This window comes from Pocillopora verrucosa, chromosome 8 (genome assembly GCF_036669915.1).
Source record: "Pocillopora verrucosa isolate sample1 chromosome 8, ASM3666991v2, whole genome shotgun sequence".
In the NCBI taxonomy this organism is placed as follows: domain Eukaryota; kingdom Metazoa; phylum Cnidaria; class Anthozoa; order Scleractinia; family Pocilloporidae; genus Pocillopora; species Pocillopora verrucosa.
In genome coordinates this window covers 21,545,165-21,570,579 of record NC_089319.1, presented here as the reverse complement: position 1 = coordinate 21,570,579, position 25,415 = coordinate 21,545,165, and the positions used below count along the sequence as shown (strand labels likewise).

General features: G+C 37.5%; 2 protein-coding genes and 1 long non-coding RNA gene across 9 annotated transcripts; 2 read left to right on the top strand and 1 right to left on the bottom strand.

Annotated features, from left to right (window-relative positions):
- Positions 1 to 693: 693 nt before the first annotated feature.
- LOC136282897 (uncharacterized) lies at positions 694 to 12,791 on the top strand. Of its 2 annotated transcripts, none has more exons than XR_010718479.1 (2): positions 694 to 961; positions 12,086 to 12,791. It is a non-coding gene; the product is annotated as an uncharacterized lncRNA (long non-coding RNA). The 2 variants fall into 2 exon arrangements; XR_010718480.1 differs by having other exon boundaries at positions 694 to 968.
- LOC131772092 (uncharacterized) lies at positions 6,665 to 8,530 on the top strand. The gene has a single exon (XM_059087997.2). The coding sequence runs from the start codon at positions 7,012 to 7,014 to the stop codon at positions 7,927 to 7,929; it is 918 nt and encodes a 305-aa protein (XP_058943980.1). The 5' UTR covers positions 6,665 to 7,011; the 3' UTR covers positions 7,930 to 8,530.
- Positions 12,792 to 14,295: 1,504 nt separating the features above from the next.
- On the bottom strand, positions 14,296 to 24,085 carry LOC131772000 (ras-related protein Rap1-like). 6 transcript variants are annotated; one of them, XR_009339224.2, is made up of 7 exons: positions 23,723 to 24,085; positions 22,699 to 22,869; positions 20,080 to 20,557; positions 19,409 to 19,465; positions 18,645 to 18,718; positions 16,128 to 16,686; positions 14,296 to 14,649 (listed from the first exon to the last, which is right to left on the bottom strand). XR_009339224.2 is itself a non-coding variant. In XM_059087917.2 (6 exons), exons 3-6 carry the CDS (start codon positions 20,438 to 20,440, stop codon positions 16,270 to 16,272), a joined length of 909 nt encoding a protein of 302 aa, XP_058943900.1. In that variant the 5' UTR covers positions 20,441 to 20,557; positions 22,699 to 22,869; positions 23,709 to 24,085; the 3' UTR covers positions 14,662 to 16,269. The 6 variants fall into 6 exon arrangements, 5 of the variants coding, with proteins under 5 accessions (XP_058943900.1, XP_066026980.1, XP_058943895.1 ...); XM_059087917.2 differs by lacking the exon at positions 14,296 to 14,649 and having other exon boundaries at positions 14,662 to 16,686; positions 23,709 to 24,085; XM_066170883.1 differs by lacking the exon at positions 14,296 to 14,649 and having other exon boundaries at positions 14,662 to 16,686; positions 20,080 to 21,739.
- Between the last annotated feature and the right edge of the window lie 1,330 nt (positions 24,086 to 25,415).

Sequence of the window (25,415 nt, the reverse complement as noted above, 5' to 3'; positions counted from 1 at the left end):
TTTCCTAAGCAAACTACCGACAGTTATGTAACTTCTTTCATTGTCCCGCTGCGATGAATCCCGCCAAAACACCAGGACGATGTATGCTACGATAATTTTTGGATTATTCATATCAGTTTTTGGTGAAAAAAAGAGGCAAACAAATTCAGCGACAAATGAAGGTGTAATTTTGCGAGTGCCATTTCCAAAGAAAAATTCCTCATTCTGAACAATTTGAAAGACAAGTAAACTCCGGTACACTTTCAAAACATCGGCCGCTGTGTGTGATTTCTTTTCCTTGTCTAAATTTTGAATAAAAGGAGTCTATTCCACTTTTTTTTTTCCCGAATCACCAGGAAACAAATTGCTACACGCATTAGGAGGCCCTCCCATGTTGCAGAGCCTCTTGAATCGGTCATTAGCTCCACGCCCAAACAGATTTCCTTCGAGTTCAAATAGTGCAAGAAAACGGAACTTTGTAGCTGGCCTTGTTAACAATACAACAACCTAAAATTGAACGATGCAATATCAAACTCTCTCCGACTTCGGGGAATAAATTGTTGAGCTAGGTAGTTGCTATGCACCTTACTAGTAAAACAGTTTTCAACCTTTGTAACAAGTTAATCACTACGGCAATTAACGTTTGCCAAGAAAAAATGTCAGAAGACAACCACTCATCTCCGAGCTACCTCAAAGTAGTTTGAAAAAATCGCATCATATTAGAAGTACAGACGAGTTCGTTTCACGTATTGTATGAGTGTTGCTTCTGGAAGTCGCATCAACTCATGTCCTGAGTCAGTAAAGGTACCTATGTCGACTGGTTTCAGGTCTCGACACTGAATTTGTCGAGAGGTTAACTTTTTAAGTCACATAGTATGGCAAAGTATGGTATGATTGTGGAATTTTTATCTTCAAAACGACCATAAACAGCTGTGACATCAACAAAACTGGCCGACTTTTTCGGAATCTGCAATTCATGGATGTAGGTGGTATGTGTAGATGAAATAGACTATGACTATTTTATTATACTTTCATTGTTAGTCATTTTAAGATATGCGTCGCTAATACTGGCGCCTGTAAAAAGAATTTTAAAAAATAGTTATCAAGCCTTAGTGCTACGCTGTCTTTAAGACACTCTTTTCTTTAGATTAAATTGTTAATTAAATTATAGGCTCAGAAAATGTAAGTAATGTCTAAGAAATTTGCATCGAAACAATCTCGAGATTGTCGCTCAAAATTGGATGCAGCCAGAAAACTTCAAACTATCAAAAACGTTCGAACACAAGGCGCCAAAATCTGTCGCCTCCAATCCATGGAGAGAGAAAATTATAGTTTAATATTCCTTTGCTTTACAAAACATAACGTCTAATGTTAAGACAGCTAACTTTTTTCGGCAGAAGATAAAAAGTTTTTGAAAAAAAACTTGAATAAACATGTGCTATATTTGTGTGCGCGCTGCCATAAAACCTAATTACCGAGATGAATATCATCGGCAGCTTAATTTAGGTTAGTTCCTGAGTCGTTCTTTATTTAAGCTAGATCGAGTTTTTCCTAAAATGCAAATTTTGGTTTGGGAAATGCGTTACCTCAGCCTCCGGCAGCATTTCCGTATTCAACGTGGAAGAGAGTTAACCACCCCGGGAACATTACACTCAAAAGCTAACAGCTCCTTGTGAACTTGCGCTTTAGTCTCGAGGGTCTTTGAGATCTAAGTAAGGTTGTGAGCAGCAGGAAAAAGTTGAACAAGTATTGAGCATCGATTTTATTAAGTAGTTGTCTTGACGAAACCTAGCTCCTGTAAGGAGAATTCATATTCAGTAATAATGGATTTGGCTTTCCTGATTAAATTCCAGTTCGCCTCATTTCTAATTTTCATTTTAAAGGAGATTTAAAATGTAGAGTTATCTGATTGAAACAAAGAGCTTTTACCTTTAACAAGTAATTCTATTATTTTGAACTTGAAACCACAGCCTCTTGGCAACAGCTATGCAGCAGAGGGAATTCGTTCTTTACAACATTTCCTGCTATTTTCTGAGATCGATCTAAGAAATCGAATGAACATGAAAGCGAGCAAAAGTTATAATGATATTTTCCACCGCGTGTTTCTGGGAATTTGGTGGATTAAAAGATTCTGGTTGGTGTAGAGAAGCCTGAATCAACCAAATTAAATGAGAGGGTGGATATGATACTGGTGCGTCGAAGCAAGTCTTTCTGTAGACTTGTAGCAAAATAAATAAGCCTCCTGCGGTTATTTACTTTTTCTGTTTTGGGTTGGGGTGGGCTTTGCTCCAACTGACAGAATTTTGTTGTTTAGTCGGCCGGAGGCTAACCCGCTTGATCTCTTGACGTAAATTGAAATCAACAAAGGTTGCAAGGAGAGTTTCGCGTGTTATCGGCTGGTTTGTTGCGTGGTACCTGCTGTGGTCGCTTCTTTTTTTTCTTTTGATCTTGGTTTTTGCTCCAGTTCAATTCATCTCGAATTCATGTTATCGGTTTCATATTGAGACAAGATTCAATGCATTAAAACTGTATACATTCATGTTTCAAAATCGAGTATGGATCGATTTGAAAAAATTTGAATTTTGTCCTAAGCTATGTGAAGAGGCAAATTTCTTCATACCCGCCGAAAAAGAAGAATATCTTAATACTGTAATTTTCGTTTTTTTTCCTAAATTTTCTTAATTCGATAGTCATTCTTTCTACCGTTTGTGGCAACTGTGGAATAAAAACTTTCATTTACCACAGCTTTTGTTTAAGAGAGAGAGTGATCTTTTTATTGAACATTTAATTACATCTCGCTTCAGTTATTGTGTTTACTCATCGCTTACATAAAAAATTTGTCTGAACATTGAACTCCATCAGTCATGGCACGAATAGGTTTTTGAAATGACTAACTATGGAGTAAACATTGGTCCTGTAATTTTATACAGCGGTTGTCCTCCAAGAACGTTGTTTTATTGTCCAAGACTATATTATCTCAAGTTTTCTACCCAAATCTTTCAGAATGTAAAACCAACCCAAAGAGGACAGTCATTGTTTCTGATGAAACTCATTTTTTTCCCTTTGAAAACGATGGAAGTCTAGTGCCAAAACCGTTTTAAACCAACATTTATCTTGAATTTTTTTATTTTCTATTAGACCTGACACCCACCACACCAAAAGATTCTTCCGCGATCGGTTAACATTTCGCCTAGGAAACAAAACTTCAGTCGCGGAAATATTGACTTTCATATATTCGCCTTCAATAAAAAGAACCCTATGGGTTCTTCTCAGCGTATTCTGTGATCTGTATTGAACTATTGTCCAAGTATTAAAAGGTCCTGTTGTTTCTTGTGTTCCATTTTTGCGGAGGGTGCATCGAGAAAACCCCAACTTAACTGTGCTGAACATGTTTAGGTCATTTGTTTACTTTTTTTTTCAATCTCCCTCTAAATGCTCACTCGAGGAACAATAATAACAAATCGGCTTTTTTTCCGATTATTTAGTGGGCAATTCTAGCCTGGTGGTGTCGTTAATATGTTCAGATAATGGGAAACCAGTTAAAGCCATTTCCCACCATGTGTCTCGAATGTTCAAATTGTATTACAGCACTCGTAATTTTCACAAGTAAAAATGGTTAATCAATACAACGTGTTTAGATCTTGTTGAAGAAAAGCTTTTCTTTTCATTTGCGTCTAAATGACCACATACTGAGAGGAGATCTTCAGTGGCCTCCCAGAGCTGAGCTAGTATCAATTCCAATTACCTGGCTGCCCAATGGCATCTTAGACATATAATAAAAAATATATAGCCTTATGAAGCAACACTACAATACAATGGCAACTTGGTTAAACAAAAATGGCTAAATTTTGAAAAGGTCCATTGTTCGGGAAAGACTTTTGCATCACAAAAGCGAACGTTTTATTTACTTTTTTGTGTGTGCTACTCCGAACGATACCAAGACCGAGCAAAGGACGTGAGAAAAACCCCTCAGACAGTGCTAATTGTTTAACACTTCCTTGAGCATGAATCACTGCAAACGTCTTTTCAATTCGGCTAAAGCTAACAAAATATTTCCAGGAAAAAGAATCATTCCATGTGTAGAGATTGAATGGTAACGAATCGACGAATGAAAGAGGCCATCCGTACCCTGCAGTCGTGTAATATCTTTAAGTTACCCTTTGTTTCGTTTCATATTCGCAAATGGTAGAACCCACTCAACAAACGCACTTGTAAATTACATTTCGTAATTGTAAATGGATTAGGTTTTTGGACGGTTTTGTTAATTTTAGCGGTATCCTCTAAATAATTATTTCGTTGCATGCTCATTTCATTTCGCGCTTGAATTTATCTGTTTTTTTAATTTTTTATTTCCTTACTGCAATTATTATCACGAAACCAAGTAAGCTTTTATGCAGCCCGAAAAAAATTCATTTAGGTAATCAATATCCATTTCATTTGCACTTCCACATGACATAAATTTATCTACGTTTTTAGACCTTTGCACCCTGTGCAAATTTTGAGCCAAGGAAAGCAAAAAATATCAGTATATTTATCGTAACGCTCAGCAAAATCTCTTTTTATCACTATAATATTTTTCTGCCCTTCGAATTGTAGTGAATAAAGAATAGAGGAGTGAAGGCTGAAAGAAAGCGGACATTTAAAACTTTCATCTCTATTTCCTTTAGAGGCGGATACATTTTTTGCTTCACTGACGTTGAAAGACTGTATTTTTTTAATTATTTCAATGAAGACAACATTCACGTAACGCCTGCAAGTTGGAGTTTGATGGCAAAATGTTGAAACATCTGAGTGTGGGAAGAAGCTGAAGACAATGATAGAAATTGTAATTCTTTTCTTAACACCTCGGCACAATTCCCTCTTATTTACCTTTTGGTTGCTGTAACAACAGCATGATGTTCTTCGCAAGAATTTTCCTGAATCTTTCGTGAATGATGAACAACTTTGTGGATACAAAACATTAGCGGTTTCTTTCACTACCGACTAAATTGAGCAATACTGAGTAAGCAAAGTACACCATGATAAATTGATAGTTTGGAGCAAAACACATTTTTCCTTAAGTCTGCAGGAAAAACCAGTAATCACCTTACTCGAATAACCATTTATGTTTCTGACTGAGTTTTAATCACCCTCTTAAGTTTAAACAGTTCTCGCGTACTGCTCAGTGTCGCCTGATTTCGAATCACTTCGAAAATGACTTATGATTTAAAAACCGATTAACGTTTTAATTTAAAACTCATTAAATAATCCATGGCGGGGTTCAGAAAAACAGTGCTTATTGAAGTTTCGATTGAGAGAGTATCGTCAACAAGTAAAGCAATAACACCATTTCCCTTTGCTTGAAATATCCATTCAGGGCTTTCATTTCTCAACTAGCCAAATCAAATAAGGTAGCGAGTCGTTCGGTAGGAGTTTTCTCTGAAACAATTTTAACGCATAGTAAAGAACAGCTTTTAGGTTATTCCTTTACAATTTGGATTTGAGAGGAGGAGATTTATTAAACATCAGCGAGGAAGGACTGTGTTTTCTTCAACACATAAAACCTTTCTGCGAATGGTGAAGGAGAGATTCGCACTGGATAGAAGATCAGCCCTCTTAGTGTTTCGTGTTTGTTCTTAATCATGATTCAGTTCAAATTAACAAAAGCTTCCATTTAGATTCACAAAGGTGGAGGCTAAAGAGAGAATTAGCGCAAACAAGCTATCTTAGAGTCAATGCGCGCAAACCGTAATTTTTTTTTTGACTTAGCACTGAGTCAAGTTTTCACCTGGGCACAAAAAGGAAGGAAAGGATTAAGGTTTATTTGAAATGCACAGGAATAGTAATGGTTCCAAACATTTCTTACGAGGAACGATGATTCTTGAAAGCGAACACAAAAAGGTGAGATTATGACTCATCTATTGGGAGTGACTAACGAAATAAACACATGCGTTCACAAAGGCTCGAACAAAAGCATTTCAATTTACTTTTTAACCAAACAAAACTACCACAGGGTACATTTTTACGCTAACAGTTCTTATTCGGTTACCGTCCGTAGCATGGACTCCATAAAAGACGAAGGAAGAAATAATTGTGGCAACTCGCCTCCGCGCGGTCTCACTCTATGTACAATAGTGGGTTTGCATGATGAACGACACTTAAAGGACTATTACTCTGAATGTTAATAGAATATAATATTTGTGTACCGACATATTTGTTGTATGCTGCGCTATTTGCAAAAGGGCTAATCGGAAAAAAAAGGGCATGTATACTCAACTCGTAAAATGTGCGATATGAAGAAGCCAAATTTAAAGCAGTGATCTGTTGCTGATAGTCTTTTGTAACACCTCTCAATAGAACATGACTTTGCTGCTCACTTTTAGAACTCTTTAGTTGCTTTTTAATTATCAACTCTGTGGGCCATAGTTACAAAGCCCTCGTACTGTGTTGTAACACGCAGTCCAAATTGTTTCTTGAGGATATTTTTCTAAGTGTTTGATTTTTCCCTCGTGTCTTAGAAATATCTAGAAAGTTCTCTTTTATTGCGCTATTCTTTTCGTAGTCCACCCCAAAAAACATGAACTTTTAACCCTGAGTTTTTCCTCTTTTTCACTGAAATTTTAATCAAGGGTGTGTAAACAATGTGAATGGACATAAATACTTCGTGATTTACATGACAATGACAGATATTTCAGTGAAGGTGACGCAATTTTCACACAAGGAATGGAGCCAATTGGTCGTGACAATACTCGAAGTGAACGTCTTGACTTTGCATATTTAATGAGTGCACCTGCAGAACAATTAATGTAGCTTTAATTTACAAACGTCTAACACACCGATACAGCGTCAGTAAATAGTCCCTTCAAACGGCATAAATAGCGTGTGACTTTGGCACAGAACTGAATATATCCGAACGCCTTTGTCGTCAGAGGACGAGTGCGCGGAGAACGTATTGCGAAATTATCAAAGTGAACATTTGGCACAGTTTTCCTCCGCCTTAGGGATTTTTCTTGCACATCTTTGCCGTTTACATTTATTTTTTCGAATTTCTAAATGTTGGATTCGGGAATGGCCGCGAAATCGAAGTTTAACGATCCACACCTGGTTAACTTATCGGATGATGGTCGTGCTGTCAGCCGAAAGGAAGATCAATCCACAGCTGGAAGTTCTCTTCTAAACTTTATGAACTTGGCGTCCGGGAACGTAAAGACCGCCTTAGAAAAACCGGCCAACTTTAAAAGGAACATTAACCACCGCAGGTATCTTCAAAAACAGCTGCGGAATTATTCAAAGCGGAAGAACGACATAACCACAAAGAAACCCAAAGACGTTCTTAAGCATAAAACTCACAGCTTACACGGTGACAAACATGGCACGTCGAGGAATTCTTCAAGGCAAGAAGGGAGTTCTAAAAGATCTGAACGGACTGTAGAAGCTGTCAACTTCGAGAAATCCTCACTTCGGGAAAGGAACCTTCCCCCTTCATTCTGGCAGGAACCTGTCATTCCAGACGGAACAGAGACGTACATGTATCCAATGTATCCCTTGCAAGCCAGGGCCGGAGAATCGGAAGACCCTTACAACCCCGTTTTCGAAAGTTACTTCGAAGGTTGGAACGAATGTTTAACAAGGGAAATCCCCGTTGAAGAACTGTCACAAAGTGGATCTGCACTTTCTGTTTCATCCGAAGAAACCAATTGTGATGATTTCATGACGGGAGAAGAACTTACTCGTAGTATTGACATTAAAGATCTGTATGTACCCGAACTTTATTTAACAGATAAAAGCCCGCTAGAGTCATCTCAAGGGGAGAGCCTTTACCTGGCACCTATCTCACCCACTCAGTATGTCCTGACTCCTACATCTTGCTCAGATCAGGCATATTTTAATTTTTCGTTTGATCACGACCCATCGGGTTTACCGCCATTTGCCATGGCTTTTCTTAGTCCGGGTACCCTAACGCAATACTAATCTTCGTTCGTCATAGATCTAATGTCACATAAAATAGGTGACAATTATGAAAAAAATTGTGGTCATAGTAGTAATGTCTACTCCACGGACAAGGATCACTGGGAAGGAAGTTTTCTTAAGACAACAGCTTCGTTTCGCAGGTTTTCCTGTAAATACTGCTTATTTAGATAGTTTTTAATAGAATATATTTTCATGAAACCGAGATGACTGTGCCTTTTGCAATATTTTGAAGAACGTGCAGTTTTACTGAAGAGAAGGAAAGTGACAATACTTTGGACTAACATGAGATCGAAGGTAATTAATTCGTTATTGAAATTATGCTTCCACGTCTACTCTGTGTTATAGTATTTAGAGAGGATAAATAAATCTTTGAGAAACAATCTTCAAAAGGTGGTCGGTTTATTTCTTGAAATTCTAACTGTGGTGACACGACTGGATAATTTAACCGACGAAAAAGATTATTCTTTCCCTTTTCACTTCGCCTCCGGAGTACTATACTACTAATGATTGTTGGGATGATTATTCAGTGAATAACAATTTGCGAATGAATGGTGGCACTGGCGACAAATTTTTTAGGAACTTTTGTTAGTTCTGAGAGAGGAACAGAAGATATAATATTGATAGATGAAAATTCATGTGACATGATCAGCGAGAACAGTCTTTTGTTTAACTCTTATTCAGACGTTTACATAAATATGTTTGGTATTCCGGAGTAGTGATTGCAATCGGTTCTTTTCTACCATGACAGCTGAGATGAAAATTTGAGATGTGGGTGCAAACGATTATTTTTTTATGACTAAATCTAAGGAAATATGATAAAAGGTAGGTTTCCGTTTGGTCTGCTAGACTGTCAAAGCTTGATAAGCTGAAACTCACACGGAATAATTAATTAAATGATTGATTGTTTGATTTTCTTCAAATTTTCCCTGGATGTTAAAATTGAATTTGAATTCTCAGTAAACAGGTTTTATTCCTGTTGAACAAAATGGTTCTGTGCGGTTCACCCACGTGCACGCAATATTCTGTGATATTTTGCTGTTCCGAATTTTCTTTGTCTTTATTTTGTCTGAACTGATACTCGTACCTTGCCATAACTATTGATCTTCGAAGTACATGTTATACACAAGATATTAAAAACGGTAATGGTACAATTTTTCCATATCCAACACATTTTATGGTTACCTTCGTCATTGTGAGAAGCTTAAAAAACATTTAGGTTTTAATTTTCAAAGGAACTGCCATAATCCCCCCCATTTTAGAGGATTGATTTTTATGTTCGCCGGCAGGTAATTCACTGAGATCACGGAACGTTCGCCGTAGGACAATGAAGAAAAATTCAAATGTGTCGTGCGTCCTGTTGTCTCAGCTATGTAGTTTACGCTTTTCACTAAGTAAAGCTGAGCAAACAAGCCATAGGATTATTAAATTGATTTTACAATGTGGGGAAAAAACCCGTATTAGGGATCGTTTTCAATAACGTGCACGCAAAAAGACATCGTAGTGATCCTTCACTTTAAGAAGTGCGATTATTAAACTAAGACAAATCGAGACGTGAAACCGAGAATTATCGAGTTTAAGTCGGATATCGTCTTCCAAATATAGCTAGAGAATATATGAATAAATGTCTTCCAGCTTTCTTTTAGTAAACAATAAGGGAAGACGTTACTTTTCTCAACGCGGATGTTTCACCTGTAAGCGCATGCGTTGTGAAAAGCTCTTCTCCAAATATCTATGTGATAGGACTGACTGCATGCAAGATCATGAATTAACACCTTAAGCAGCCTCCTAGCATTATATTTCCTTGGCATCGAAATCCAATGGCTGAAATAAAAATTTAATTTGAAGGAAAATGCGCCATAACAGGATAAGAAAACTAGAGGAAATAACAGTTAAGATGATAACCTTTTCCGAGCACTTCCAATTCATAAACTTAATAATTATTAGGAGATTGGCATCCATTTTAAAAGTCGCTTTCAAAAACTGAATCTGTCTCAAAAATGAATCCTTGACTTGACAAATTTTTATATTCTCTTAACTAATGGCCTTGATAAGAACTTATGCCTTAAGGAGAAATGATAATATGACTATATGCAACGTTGATGTGATATATATCGTCTGCATGGTCTTATCTCAATCCGTCCATTACACGTGCAACTCGAAATGCAAATGAGAATGTTTCTTTTAACATGATCGTGCAGTCAGAGTGATTTAGATGCTTTTTAAACCAAGTACGGAAACAACGTGCTTCGGAAAAGGTGTCGACTTTCACTGAAATCTTGCTGTTGCCTCAGCACCGATCAGCAGAATTAACACTGGTTGTCTTTCAGGGATAATTTCTTGTGATGAAAAGACATCGCATTTGGGGACATCAAACATTGTAAGCTATTAGTTACTTTTATTGGATAGCTAACTGTCAAATCGCAGTCTACTTAAAGGTTCGCAGCTCAACTCGTTTTCAATTTTTGCCATGACAAGCTTTCCGTTTCCACATACTTGAACTAAGGACTTGCTATTCGCAATTAAATGTTAGAGACGAAAATGAGACAAGAAAGAACCGATTACAAGTTCCTTGACACTGTTGTTGTTTTTGTTGTTGTTTTGTTTTTGTTTTCTGGTCTTTTTGGCACAAATAGGCTTTCTTGGTATTCAATTCCCACATAAACCTCAATAGCATCTGATGACAGCTCAAACCAGTAGCGACACTGGCCTCTTTGTTCAATCTGTACCAAACCTTAGCATAGCAACGTAAGATGTCAAGATACTTTTCTTGTGGTCTGTTTTTCGAGTTTGCCTTTAACTGTAAATGTATAAGTTATCGTTCACTTTCTATTGTTGCTACGTTTAAAAGACAATGGGATGAGGAATGCGCTTTTTGGGTTTGTTCTAAAAACGCGATAAGAAAATTGTTTCCTTTCCCTTATTTTCAGCAAGGAGGGGATGCATGGTGGGTTTGGTATATGACTTCTTTCATATTAAGTCGGTACACCATGAATAAATCAGATCGAACTCTATTATGTCATTTAACCCACAGTCAACTCATACAGTCAGGGGATTAAATGATTATATCTAGTTTCATTATGGTTCTAGAGAAAGACAAGTTCTAAAGAGTTAAGTTGTTATGCACGGCTTCCTAACTACCCTACATCATATTGAATGGAGTAATTTTCTTGCGTTTTCAAATAAAAAGGAGCATGACATAGAAGTAGAAAAATTGGTGAAGACGGTCATTACCGTGCGCTATCTGAAAGAGCAACAAAAGAAAACGTGCTTTAGAATCTTTCCATACACAGTTGATGAATAATGCACAAAAGTACCTGTTACACAGAACACTGAAATGTGCTTTACTCAACGTGTCGTCTGCAAAATAAAATAAAATAAAAAACTAAATTAGAAACCTGCTTTTCTGAAGTTTATGTTTGATTACAGAAAGGAGACACTGCAAGAATGACGAGGCCACGTTGTATTTTGATAACACAAAAGAGCACAGTATAATTGTTGTTCAAACAATATATGTTTTGCTATGGAGTTGAACTAATGCTGGCGCGGTTCATTTGAGACTTGAGAAAATCCCTTGGACGTGTGTTAATTTTTAAATAATTAAATTGTAGGACTTAAATAATAGCGCAAAAAAAATAGACATGAGTTAAGACCGGTACCAAAAACACACGTGTTTTTGTCACCGTCTCCCCCTGAATGCCTTTTTGTTCTTTACATTAGGTTTGTGAGAGACGTAACAATCATTTTCAAGAGTGCAACAGCTCAACAGCATCTGATGCACTACTTCTTAACTGTTCACACTATTTTGAGTTTTTCCCTTAAAATATTCCCATCTTAATAAAAGAACGGTCCTTATAACTGATAATGAACTGGTACCCAAGTTATGAAACAATTCACACTCATAAGGCCAAGAGAGTGCTTTCTGTTTCGACAATACAAGAAAGTATGTTCCCCTGGGCTCGCCTTTTGGTATAGTTGGTTCTAAAAGTAACTGCTTATTAAAAATAGATTCTTAGACATTTCCCACCAGTTGTGTACATCTACAGCAGGATAGCTTTTAGGCAGTAGGGCTAAATTCGTGGTTTTGCGCAAAAGAAAGACGGAAGCTGTATATAAGTGTGGTAAAAGTGCAATTTAACAAGATTGTTTTGACTTGCAGATTTCTTCTGTTGCCAGACAGACGAAGTCACCTTACACTCATTGAAGAAGAACTGTGACTCATTTATTCAAAGTGCGACGTTAGCCATGTGCGAGAAGTGGCTACCATACAAAAGCAAGACAGTGAAAGTATAGTCTTGGTAGACAGCTCGGCAGGGGGTTTGAGGCTATTATTCTCAGTAAATATAGACTATTTCAGTCCAGCTTGCTTATTCAAGTGTGATACAACAGATTATAAAATAAATAACATTTTTTAAAAATGACATATTTAATCACTTGACTGTAATGTTATAAGTAATGTTATAAGCACTTTACAATCTATCCCGCATATGATAGATACTTTCAACAAAAAGAAAGATATCATTCTGATCACACAAAAAATAATTTAACTATTTTTTTGGACGCAGTATTCATTCGCACCCTCTCTCATGGCTTTTTTTAATGTGCACTGAGCACTTAAATGTGTTATTTTATGCTAAAAAAATACAGAACATAAATTTTTTGATAAACAGAGTAAGAATTTGAAATGCTCACAAAAGTTCTCCAGCTAATAAGAATTAGCGACCCATCTCAAGGGATGAATTTGGCCCACAAACACCATGCTCGTTTTTTTTTTCCTTTAGATCGAAGACATTTAAGTAACTTTTCAACGCGATAAGTAGAGGCTAAATGAGATTTGAACTAATAAACTGCTTGAGCTGAACTAAGCTTTGTGCTGATGTTATGATCTCTTAAGTTGGCCTTGTAGTTTGAAGAAATTTAAAAATAGAGCTCTTTCCTAATAGCATGTGTGTGTTCCTGCGTGAATTCAGCCAAATGACAATTTTCCCTGCAATTTGCAGTCATCAAAATTCTTCTCGGTAAGCGTATATTCTTGGCGACGTATTGAGAGCTTTCCTTCTTCCGACTAAGACGTACGAATCTGCAAGATGAGCCAAGAAAACTATCTTTTCCTCGGCTTCTTATTCTGAATAATGTTCCATTTGTTCCCAATAATTTCCTCCACTGAATTAAGAATGATTGTCATGAATAAGATCAGTCGAATCGCGTACCAGTGAAGCTTTACTCCAAAGATAACAGATGAAAAAGATCACTGAGCAAAAAAACCAAACCAACGAGCAAACAAATAAACACAAGTGGCATGGGTGTTCCTTCTGACCAAGTACCTTACTTAAGACATTGATACTCTTAAAAATTGTACTGGTTTTCAATTACAACTGTAAATTAGGGAACTGAACATAAATTTTAATTTATGCAGAAAACTTCTTTCATTAAGGGAAAATTTTGCCTTGGGCTCTCTGTTGTTACAATTCAATTATTAAGCTAGCAGAAGACAAAGGAACTTGTTAAAAAAAAAAACTTAGAACCAAAAAAACTTGCCAGCAGTAATTCACGTCACTTAGTGGGTGTGAACTTTTAAATGCTTTTGTCCGTTCGTTAATGTCGTTGAATCTTTTGTTTTTCTTTGTTTTAAGACATTTTCCCTTTCGCCAGTCTGACGTCAAATAAGGCACTTTTCCTTCCTTAGGACCGCGTGTCTTGATCAGTTACCATGTGCTAAGGATAAGAGATTGCTATATTGTCTTGTTTCATGTTTTTTTAATTCTCTCTCAAAACGATACACGATATACAACCAACAAACTCAAATCAATTTGGCGACGTTCATCAACAGTTAAGTGTTTTTCTTTGTTTTTTCTTTGTGTTTCATTTCGCATCGTGTTTATCTTGTGAGAGAGCCCTTATTAGGTTTTATTGTCACGTCTATCTTTGTGTTAGTTCAATTTCCATCTTCCTTCAGTTACCAAAAATTCCCTTTCTTGCTCACTGAAAAAGTTAGGTAGAGATTTATTGGGTGAAGGCGCCACCCTGACGGAGAGATTTTATAAAAGATTTAGTAGCATTTAATTGTATTCAAGAGGCCGGAATCAATCCGAACACATTAAATCCTTTCCGAATCATCGTTTTTCGTGTGAAAGTATTATAAAGGAAGTTTTAAAATATGGTTTTTAAGGGGAAAGACATTGAGTTACTTCGGATGTAATGGCAATTACATGATTCAGTTACTGTCAACAAAAATGACTTGTCAGAATATTTCTAGTTTCAAGTTCGTTCATCCGATCACGACAAGAACAACGTAAAGACATCGAGAGAGGAAGTAACACTTCACTTTCAGAATACCAATCTTTATAAGTGAGAAAAAAATGGTAACGAAAAGCCCAGATTACAGTTGTTATTCTGTCCTAAAAGATTGTTTTTCGTGCACGAATAGGATGGGTGAAAATAGCCAAAACATTTTTATTTCATGTTCTTTATCATTTTAGAAATTTGACAACTTTGATGTTCTTTGTTTATATTTTGGTCTCACACATTACCGACTTTATTGTCTACAACTTGTAAGGCTTCCACAGCCAATTGTTTCCAGCTACTTCCTAATTAACAGATCTGCACACATACACAGCAATTTACACTTCTTTCTTTAAACCAGGTCCGTAGATGAGAAAACCTCCTCGTTTTGTTTTTTGTCATTATTCAACATTTGTTTAAAAATGACCATAGAGGAAGGATCTAAGTAAAGCAGTAAAAAAAGAAGACAATGTCAACTCATTGTTAAATAAAGACAGGTGACGCCGTCTTTCTAGGGTTATTGTCATAACCTGACGTATTGCTCAAGGTCATAACTAGTATTCAGGACATATGGCAAGTAGTTCTAACGAGAGGCAATACAAAAAAGCTGAAAAAAAGAGAGGCGAGGCATTGAGACATCTAAAACAAAAACGTCTCAGTCTCTGTCTTTAGACGCATAACATGTTTGTTCAGTCTGAGAGACAGAAAAGCGATTAAATAAAATAAAACAAAAGTATTAAACTAAAGAGGAATTAACTGGTGACACTAATCCTGCTTTGATGATAGGAGAGCGTCAAATTGTCATGAAAATCGTGAATAAATACATTTCACATTGATAACATTCCCTCCTGCCCTCAACCCTATGCAAAGTTGAATTTCGTCAATTTCATCATATTTTATTCAATTATTATTTTTTTCGTTCAATTTTTTTCGGGGAGGAAAGGGGGGCGCTTAGCGTACCAAACTTACTGTAACCTTTGATTGCAGTTCTTGAACACTTCCTTTGAAGTGAGCCTGTGTATTGCTTTATATTTTGAAGTTATGTGAGTTTCCTACGCTGAAACGGAAAGGTTAATGTTGTGAAAGGAATGAAGTTTGATCATTTCTATTCTACGCATCAAAAAGCCTTTTAAGGAATGGTTAGCCCTTAGTAATTGTCTCTGAATCTGATACATAACCTGTATTCGTCTAGCGGAATAAAAACAAACAAACAAACTGGCCGGACCACTTTCTAGATTTTCACGGTTAACCGTAAGCTATACTGAGTAAATTTGAGTTGTTTTCCTTGATCGTTTGATCGTTTTTTCTTTTTCTTCCTGTAATTCGTAGAAATTAAACCAAAGCAAAATGATGAAGTAAGTCAGCCAGCAATGTATTATGTTATTGCAGTAGAAACTCGGTGTTTTAGGTAGTTGACGATTGAAATCAACTGGATGAAGTACGGTACAAGTTTAATGTGATTTTTATTCCCGGAATCAACCATTTCCTTTATTCATTATCATGAAAAAGCAATTTCGACACTGTTCAGTAAAGTCACCCTCAATGAAAAATCATCCCATCATCAGACGTATGAAAAGAATTCGCGCACTTTTTATTTACGCACGTCATGCCATGTTTTCATATCTATCGATATAACCTGTGATCTCCTTTACAGCCGATCTTCGAAATGTCACAATATCAGTCCCAAAGGAGACTTTCTGGCTGGTGAATGTTACCCACGTTTTTGTAACCGATGAATATTTTCCACTCTTTCGAAGGAAACCCGTTTTTCACGTAAGCAAAAGCTTACATGGCTACACGAGAAAAGTTTTGTCGACTACGCACCTCAGTGGGGAAAGTCACAAACAGTTCTCTGTAACCGCCTGTTAGTCTTATTAAGACATAATTCTAAAACTTTTTTGATTGTGTGATTGTCCTACCTATTTAGACATTGCCATTGGTTCCGTGATAAGTTTGTTACTGAACTAGCCGTACTATGTTCCCCAATGAAGGTCGACATAAATACAATTAGTCTCGCTTGAGCCACTCTTCTCCTAGTCAATAACAAATTCGTAGATTCCTTCACCATCCCTGCAAACTACCTCTCCTATGGTTAAACAATTGACGCACTGAGCTCAGAAATCCATTATTACCCGATGATCCCTGGCTCTTTTGCCGAGACTTTTTGGTGAATCTAACCTGGAACACCATATTGAAAAAAACGATTTGAACGTTCTTATTGGTTAGAGCAGAAGTCTCGTAATGCGAACAGGAGAACTCGCTTGCAGTCTCCCTGGCTTCTTCTTTGCTAACACTTCTTCCTCGGCGGAGATCTTTCTTGTTACCAACCAATATAACAGGGACCTGGCACTCCCCGTCAGGCTTTCTCACCTCTTTGATGAGTTTGACAAGCTGTCTTGCCACTTCAAAACTGTAATGATCAGTGATCGAGTATACCACTATGAATCCTTCGCCATTTCTTATGTAAGAAGCTTGAGCCTGAGTGAAACAAAAAATGAAAAAAAATATATATATGAACTTTTAAACGACTAGACAAATTTTCAGGTCATTTATCGTCCTATCAAATATCAAATAATTTTATGTTATGACTAGACGTTAGATGGACGCGGTGATAAGAGGTAATGTCGAGGAAACTGTCTTTACTTAATGGAAATTTAATGGAAATTTAAGGGCAGGCGTTTAATAGAGTTCTTGCTGGGGGAATACAATAGAATAACAACCCCCGCCGTTAATTTTGAGCTTAGCAAATCTAAAGGGACGATTCTTTTGGCGCTTACAGTATTTTCTACTTTACGAAGAAGCACGTTCGCTTTTAATTTCGGCCTTGAATATTTTAAACAAAGAACAGCGATCTCAGTTATACGGGGTTGGTGAAGAAATGAGCTGGTTTGGGAAGGAAGGGTGGCTATTCACAACTAGCTTATATCTCTTAACGCTTTAACCCTTAAGACTGACTAACATCTAACTTCTCCTTACAACATCACCACTGAATCAAACATTAAAGTCATGAGAATAAAGGAGATGATCACCAACTAAAGAAGCTCTTGATTGTTGAACAAATTCTCCTTGTCAGAATCTTAGGAAATGTCTAGAGAGTAGTATTAGGAATATGCATACTGATATTAAGGAGTAAAGGTTAAGGAAACTCGGGGTATGATTGGCTCCACATTCATCAACTAAAATCAGTCAAAACCAATTCCTTACAAAAGCTGATCGTCTTTTGGGTTATTAGAAAACAAGAAGCATTTAAAACAATGGTTCCATTCATCTCCGTAAGACCCCTACGATGCATCAAAACTGTGTACGTGCAAAATTAATGGAGGGTGATTACACAAATGGCTCCCCTAAGTTGTTGATTTATCGAAGGACAATGCCTTTAGCTGATAGACTTTGAGACCTCACAGTTACCCGGGAGCTTTGTCTTCTTGGCGAACCCGACGGGGCATCATCCTTTAATATAACACATACGGCAAAAGAAGCTTATCTACTCAATGTTAGCTGGAGCTTGGAGCTTCGGCTGAGTACGGCTAATCGTATAAATGAAGGTTTTATCTTAAAAGCCTATACTATACGCTAATTTCGCTAGTTATATAAGCCAAAATTATGCATGATTATAAATCCCTGCATAAAACTTTCAATTACCACTATTTATCTCTCCCTATGACGGTCGTCACAAACAAAAATTAAAACATGAGTAGAACGTTATTTATTAGATAATTACTATTTTCAGTATCTTCAGCAGAATACAGTTATGTAACAGTGACTTCCACAACCTCTCTCTCATCGGAGATCTCCTGGAATAGATAGATCAGTGTTCCATGTGCTGAAGGTCACTTACGTTGTCAATCTTATCTGACAACTTGAGTGTGGTCATAGGGGAGCTAACTGAAAGCAATGGTGTAACAGCACTTTGTGACTACAGTTAACGCAAGAGAAGCTTCGATTTTACTAGCTGCTGCTTTAATGCTTTTAAAATTCTTGTATTTTGTCGACGTTTTTGTAATACTTTCCTAGAATTTTAGCTGCCTAACACTGTCGTTGTGTACGACAGTTGTGTGGCCCTGGAAAATTCACTTTAGCATCAGTAAATCACGAGATGTTAGTCTGTTATCAGTTGAAAAGATAAATCAAACCATTAAGTAAACATCTGTTTAATTTGAAAAAAGTTGATGATAAGATTCATTTAGCAAGGAAGAATTAAACACGAGGCTACGTGATGCGATATTGACTGTCGGACAAAAGTCTTATGGTGTTACTCAGTACCCTATCTTAGTCAAAAGATCGCTAATTTGAGGCTTTAGCTATGGGTAGAATTACCTGTAAACCGAGCTCCGTGGTCGGTAAAACATCCTGTTTTTTTTTTCGAGCTAGCACTTAGAAAAAACATTTTAAAACAATCAGTAAATGATGAAAGAAGAAGCGACTAAACTGCTTACATTGCTAGCAGTGTCCAGAATGTCCAGTGATACATTGCTGTCACCAACCGGCAAGGATTTCTCATAAACCATCTCTAAAAGCCAAAAATACAATAGAACCATTAGCAGGTCTAAGTTTAGTAACAGGGCGGCATGGTGGGCTTCAAAATAAGTACTTCTATTGAACCAACAACAAAAAAGGCGGTATTATACAGATTAAAGCCATTTCCTCGTGTACGAAACCTGAAACCTCCGACTTTGAACGGAAATCATTTGAGATATACAAACGGGAAGACCAACGGCCTCCAGTCATCTACCGACTGTTTTTTTTTTAATTTTTAGTACCATTTCGTTGAATAAATTTGACATTTACTTACGCACACACAGAACTCAACCTGTGTTGAAATACTGCTGTGTACATCCAGAAAAGCTGTTCAAGTCCAGGTTAGTCTAGATCGCGTTTAAGAGTATTTTCGATTAACCAACATCCTGAGAAAATCAATCATGTGTTTATCCAAAGCTCTGGTTTTCGATCTGCGTGCGAGTAAGAAGGCGTGATCGTTATTAACCCTTAAGCGGTGCACGAGCGCAAGCGAAAAAAAATCTGCTAAAGAAATTAACACTTAGAAATTATTTTTTGTACACAAACCTGTCAGAAATCAAATCAGACCGCACGACAAACTTATCCCGCTTTTCCGGATAGAAAAATATGATACCGACGACTTGCCGCAAGTTTATATTTCTACGCTGTCAGACAAACTACTTTGGATAAACTTCTTCCTCACCTAATGTTGGATCATATTCATTTAAAAATCGGCCAGTCACGAAGCGAACTACCAAAGCTGAAAGACAAAAGGGAAAAAAATATGTCAATCTTACTAATCGCTATTCAAACAAAACGAGATATTAAGGTTTGAGTAAAGCCGACAATATAAACTCTGATAACAAATCTAGAGTGACGTCTGTTCCTATCCATGAGAGAAGGTGCGGGCGAGGAATAACTATATCAGCTTTCCAGAAGGAAAGACTCGAGTGGTTCCCTCAAGAAATTTAGGAAATAAGTCCATAATTGATGATCCGTGCCAGATTAAGGATGCAATTATATTCTGCCTTCACGCCGGTTCTTTGTTCAATACATACATTGTGAAAAGAAACGATCATTACTTCCATGGTCATGAAAGAAGTTGTTCCATGCTTTATTTTCAAAAGCTTTCACAGTCACGATACTCTTTTATCTGCTGTTAATCTAATCGGAGAGCGCATCTTGATCTGTCTCAAATGTTTCGTCAATTGAAATTTTCTTGCATACTGACTAGCTTAGCGATCCATGTGTCTTGCGAAATAGAACTGCATGTTTCCTTACATTAATTCTCTAATTTAAGTTACAATAGCTGTGAATCCGCACTATTAGACGCTATGTGTTATATAATGTAACCGCTATGCATGGCCAGTTTACCTGTCTTTCCTACTCCTCCTGCTCCCAGCATAACTATGGAGTGCTTCTCGCTACAGGCAACACCCTCGGGGTCTTTATTCCCGGACTTAAACTTGCCACCCAGTAAACTTGACCGTTTCTTGAGCGATTGAAAGTCCAGCTTGGTCGGACTAAAATCGTCATTAGCAAAACTGAAACTATTGCTCCGAGTTGTAAGTGGCTTTTTATCGGAGGAGTATAGATGTCCGAGGCTTCCTCTTCTTTGTGCGTGGCCTTGGGTACTCCGCCGCTGTTGTGGTGGCGTGAAGTTTCGTGGCTGACGCATCGTAGCCGCTCCATACAACGTTCGCGGAGGAACCGTGTTTTCTCGTCTTAGCGACATGAAGGATCTATGCCTGCTGCATGATTCAATAATCTGCGTCGAGGCTCAATTAAACCGTCCAGTTGAAGCTGTTTTACCAATTTTTACGTTTGATTCTCCACGGTCCTTGTCTGTTCGCTGTGCGAGCGTATATGAGGTTAGAGGTTTCTCAGGATAATGTCAGCCAATAAATAGATCATATTGTTCAATCTGACAGGCGTTCTATTGTCATGCTCCCTTAAAACAACAAAGGACACTTTTCGACGCATACCATTTTGCGTTTCAGTATGCAAAATTCAAATGTCAAAACACTGTTATCCACTGAGGGGGTTTTGAGGATCAAGGACAGGCCAGTCAATCTTTAAGGATGTACACAATGATGTTACTCTTATGAAAGGTTACCATGCGTGCCTTTAAATTCCTTAGAGGGGACCTCACAATCTACTGATGTTGTGCTCTCAGTTGGCAAATGAAGCTTATGCTTTGTAGTTTAGTAAAAGCGAGTGGTTTCCGCTCGCAAGCTAATTAATTTGCTTTGCGTTTGTGGCTAAGACAATGGACTTATCGGATGTGTGCTAATGGAGAGCAACACTCTTTAAAAAAGAAGAAACTCTAACCACACTAGAAGTAACTTTGAGACGTAAAATTAAAGTGTGCACAGTTCCCCTCTGAAGACCCAACAAAGTCTAATAACTTCACAACGAAAATTGCCTGAGGAGATCTTTAAAAATCCATTATCCTTTGAACTATAACGTAATTGCAACCGAAGTTAACAAACCTTCCACTCAACAGAAGACGCCTCAAAAAGCATCATTTGGAAAGTTACATTGTAGAACGTGTTGGATTACATATTTTTTGTACACTCTTGGGACTAATTAGCAAAAGCTATGTGTATCTTTGGTTTCCGTCGTTTCCATCGACCAATCGTCTCACTTCCGGTGTGTCGAAAGGCTTAAATGAAGTCATAATTGTTCATACAAAGTGTTGACATAATAGACCAATTGTGTTAGTTTGATGGCCATTTTGTCGTGGTGTAAATTGCCACTTTTGAACCACTGAAATAATACCCAAACGAAGTTATTTGCACGATACACAAATGAAATGTGTCTTCAGGAAAGCACGAAATGAAGAATAGGGTTTTAAGATTAAATTATTTTCCTTACATTTAATTGTGTACTGCCGAGGTAAGGTGATCTACAAGACGATGTATTATTTTCAAATACGAAAACAAAACTTGACAAATTACTGCGGGGCAAACAGCCAGGAAAATAACAATCTCCCGTCTGATATCACTGTGACAGATTTCTACAAACAGGTTACCTAGAAAAGAAAAAAATCAGCTGTCTCGCGCTTCACTTCTGACTCAGATTTCCAGGTTTACCCGTCAGTTGTCGTTGTTTCTCAAACGCGTTACCGGCAGTCTCTTCTGATCAGAAAGCTAAACCTTTACAGACCTTTGGTCTAATTACATAGGGTAAAACAGCAAGTCACTTTTAATATCAATGGCCTCATTAATCATCTTTGCGGGAGATATCTAATCGAAATGTGGTTCTAACGACGTAAAGTATACATACGTTCTTTGTGGATTATCTACTTTTCTGAACTGTAAAATGAGAATCAAGCGAATGGCTTCTCCATCTGGATTTTCAAAATATGCCCATAAGAGCAGAGAACTTGTGGGGATTATTGTGGATCCGTACATCTCTAGAAGCAGATTTTTCGTGAGAAGATTCAGCCTGAGGTTTGCATGGTTTCAAAATTGAAGGGTGTAACCGCCATGTAACACGGGGAAGGTAATTCAGACGCCAAAATACAAAGGATCACGGCACGGATACGGTGTAGAACATTCAGTACCTTTTAGATTCTAAATCACCATGGTTTGTGCCCTGCATACTACGATTCTCTGACCTATCGGCGATTAAATTTACTTCCTTTTCCTTTTTTAAACTAAACGCTGCGACTGGAAAGGAAGTAATCTACTATCCTTGGGAAACATATGCTTGTCTGAAGTAAGACGATGGAAACAATATATGAAGTGGAGCATTTCCAACTTCAGAATTAACATTTTGAGAAGCGGACTTGTTTCTTTCCGTTATGCGCTGATAGGTAAATGCATGTGCCTTGTGGTGAACCTCAAGTTGTTCGACTGAAGCCCTCATTACTACTATCAGGAAGATGATCTACAGTTACTTTTCTTGAATTTTTGTTTTGTTTCCTTGCCTTTTTTTTTCAGACAGAGAAAAAGTCTACTATTTTAAATAGCATGTTTACAATCTTACCTTAAGTTTTCGCGAATCAGTTGATCGAATTTATCGAGCGTGAAGAAGGTCTAAGTAATTCCAGTATTTACCAGTTCTGCCTTGTTAGCTTTTTAGCTCCAATCCTGTTGCAATTGACTTGGAATCTGAAGTGGCCTGCCTTGAATGTTGATAAAACGCTGTATAATGGGTCTAGGAATTGTGATACGTGTTAAATTAACAAACATAATTTGACAGCGAGTCGACCTTTGTAGACAAGGTATGTATTTCAGAAGTCATCGTCTGAGTTCAACAGCTATTAAAATTCTTTCAACTTGACCACGATAAGATGCTAAAATGTCTGCCAAATCAAATATTTATTTTTCCAGCGTTCTCCTGAACTCTGTCAGTACAGCATCTGCACTGAATCACGTACCAGACCAATACGCTTAAAACATTTTGGCGTCTGTACGATTGCATATCATGCTGGATTTCTTTTATAAGTCTAGACTACCACAACTTCAAAAAAATATATCAGTATAGCTATATAGGATCAGGTCTCATCGCGTTCATCCAAAGTATACAGCACTACTGAACCACGGGTAGCCTACCAAGGGGCTCCATAAAGTGGTATGATCATAATACAAGGACAAACGTGCAGGAAATAGGAGAACAGCGAGCTCTGCGAGTCAATACTGGTGGTCCGCACGAAATAAGTGCCACTTTCCTCATCTATTTCGCCCACCAAACCGCAATGGGGAACCCATACGTAGGCAGCAAGTATCAGAGGTTTTCATATAGACAGAATGTGCATATGATTATTAAATAAAATTTTGAAGCCGAAAATTTCCTGATTATGTAAACATGTATGAAGCACAGGACTGTACAGTAGGGTGGTCGCTTTGACAAGCTCACATTCCCAGTGCCTCATGATTGCGTCGCAATTTTCTCAGAATCTCTTGAAGTTAATCTCCCTACGGATAACTAGGGAGAGCATTTACTTCTGGTATTTAATAACTGGGAGCAGCTTTATCTAAGGTTAAAACACTGACCATCGAATGATTACCTTCTTCAGTTCACCTCTATGGTTTTGTTGAAAATATCTTGGTTATAATAACAACTCTGTGCGATGATCAAACCGACTGTTCTTTCTGTTCCAACGTTGATTGTTTTATTCAGTCACCAAATTGGCAGGTTTGTCTTACGGCGCCACTCCGACTGTAGCTTTTAAGCTGTCTATTTCCGTATTTAATGCTCTGTGTACACAACTTTGAACAGTTCCACTGTGTTACATTGTTGCCAACTTGACGCAGTTTATCGTTGGTGGACGATACTTGTGCGAGGTTTGTCCTCTAATACAATCATCGTGGTCTTGAAGTGATAATTTTTTTTCCCAATTTTCAAGTAAGTGTTTAAGAATGTATTATGTGCGAACTGATCTTGCAATAAAAAAAAATTACAAGTTTGGAATTCAAAGAATTTTCATCCTAAGTTTGAAGTGATATGACAGGTGATTTGAAGCTGCATCATTTATTCAATGTCAGAGATAAAAAGTACTTTGATGACATACATTTGTAAAGCGTGATAGCTCTCCACGTTTTTTTTTTAAATATAAGCGATTAGTAATTTTATTCGTTTCGCTTTGTCGTGATTGTGTCCTTCCGCATTTTTAATCAGATATTTATCTTTTATTGTCAATAAGACTGAATAAAAATTCAGCTCAGGATCTAAATGGTAACGATAAGGTGTAAGTAGGGGAAATAAAAAGCGACAGTTCTTGTCAAACCTGAATCACAAAAGGCAATGAATTATCTCTTTTAACTCCTAAAATGATCCTGAAAGTTGATCCCTATAAGCAGAGACTATACATTTCTTGGTTGGCCCTTTTATGAGAATTTAAGCTACGTGAAGACAATATCCCCAGTATGATAGTTCTTTAAAGCCTCACCAACTCTCTGCTGCCAGAATATTAGAATTGTAACGGGAATATAGTTGATTGATCACCCCTTGGACATGGTAGTAAAGGAGTTCAGTTGCTTCCATTCTATTCAGGGACCTGGTGATGACAGCTATTTCTCACCACGTGACTCGCTTTCAATCAGACGTTGTGGCCTCTAATAGGCTTAATAGCGATCCTTTAGAACACATCTTGTAAGATGCCAAGGCCTGAGTCGCCTGTCTCCTTACCTTACCTCAGCTTCAGCAGAAACCTATGTGGCTTCATAAAACTTATGCTCATTATTCACAAAGTAAATTTCAGTCCGGCTACTGTTCATATTGAAAAACTTCAGCTCGCTCACTGAAATAAACAAGGCGCGACATATCATGACTTTGTTCCCATGACCGTGCTGGAAAAATCATATGACAGACCGACTCACTTCCTTATATGTGAATATATCAAAATCTTTCAGGCAAAAGAAGGAGTGAAAGTACCGAATTTCCATAACCAGATCAATTCGGTTGACTGGCGTTAAATTAATGACCCCCAACATACAATATCTCCATCACGATATTTCGAACCACGAACTCTAAGTAAGCTGACTTCTAAGCTCTTAGCAGGTAAAAAAAAAAAACCCGAAAAATTGGGTTCAAAGGGCAAAGTTGTAGAAAAATAGCAAGATTTCCTAACGGCCTCGCCTGCTCAAAAGAATGAAATAGAAGTAATCCAGAGTCGGACAGGTACATTTCCTAAGTCTTCTAACTCCTCGTCTGGTGCAACAGACAAAGTAGAAGACAAATATGTAAAATAGAAGTAGCCC

Bases quoted from the DNA above. Each gene is read 5' to 3' on its own strand.
- LOC131772092 (XM_059087997.2), top strand. From the start codon at position 7,012: ATGTTGGATTCGGGAATGGCCGCGAAATCGAAGTTTAACGATCCACAC.
- LOC131772000 (XM_059087917.2), bottom strand. From the start codon at position 20,440: ATGTCGCTAAGACGAGAAAACACGGTTCCTCCGCGAACGTTGTATGGA. The intron at 19,466-20,079 runs GTAAACTGGCCA...TTTGTCTTTCAG, and splicing joins AGGAGGAGTAGGAAAGACAG to CTTTGGTAGTTCGCTTCGTG. The intron at 16,687-18,644 runs GTAAGCAGTTTA...TGTTTCACTCAG, and splicing joins TTCTGGACACTGCTAGCAAT to GCTCAAGCTTCTTACATAAG.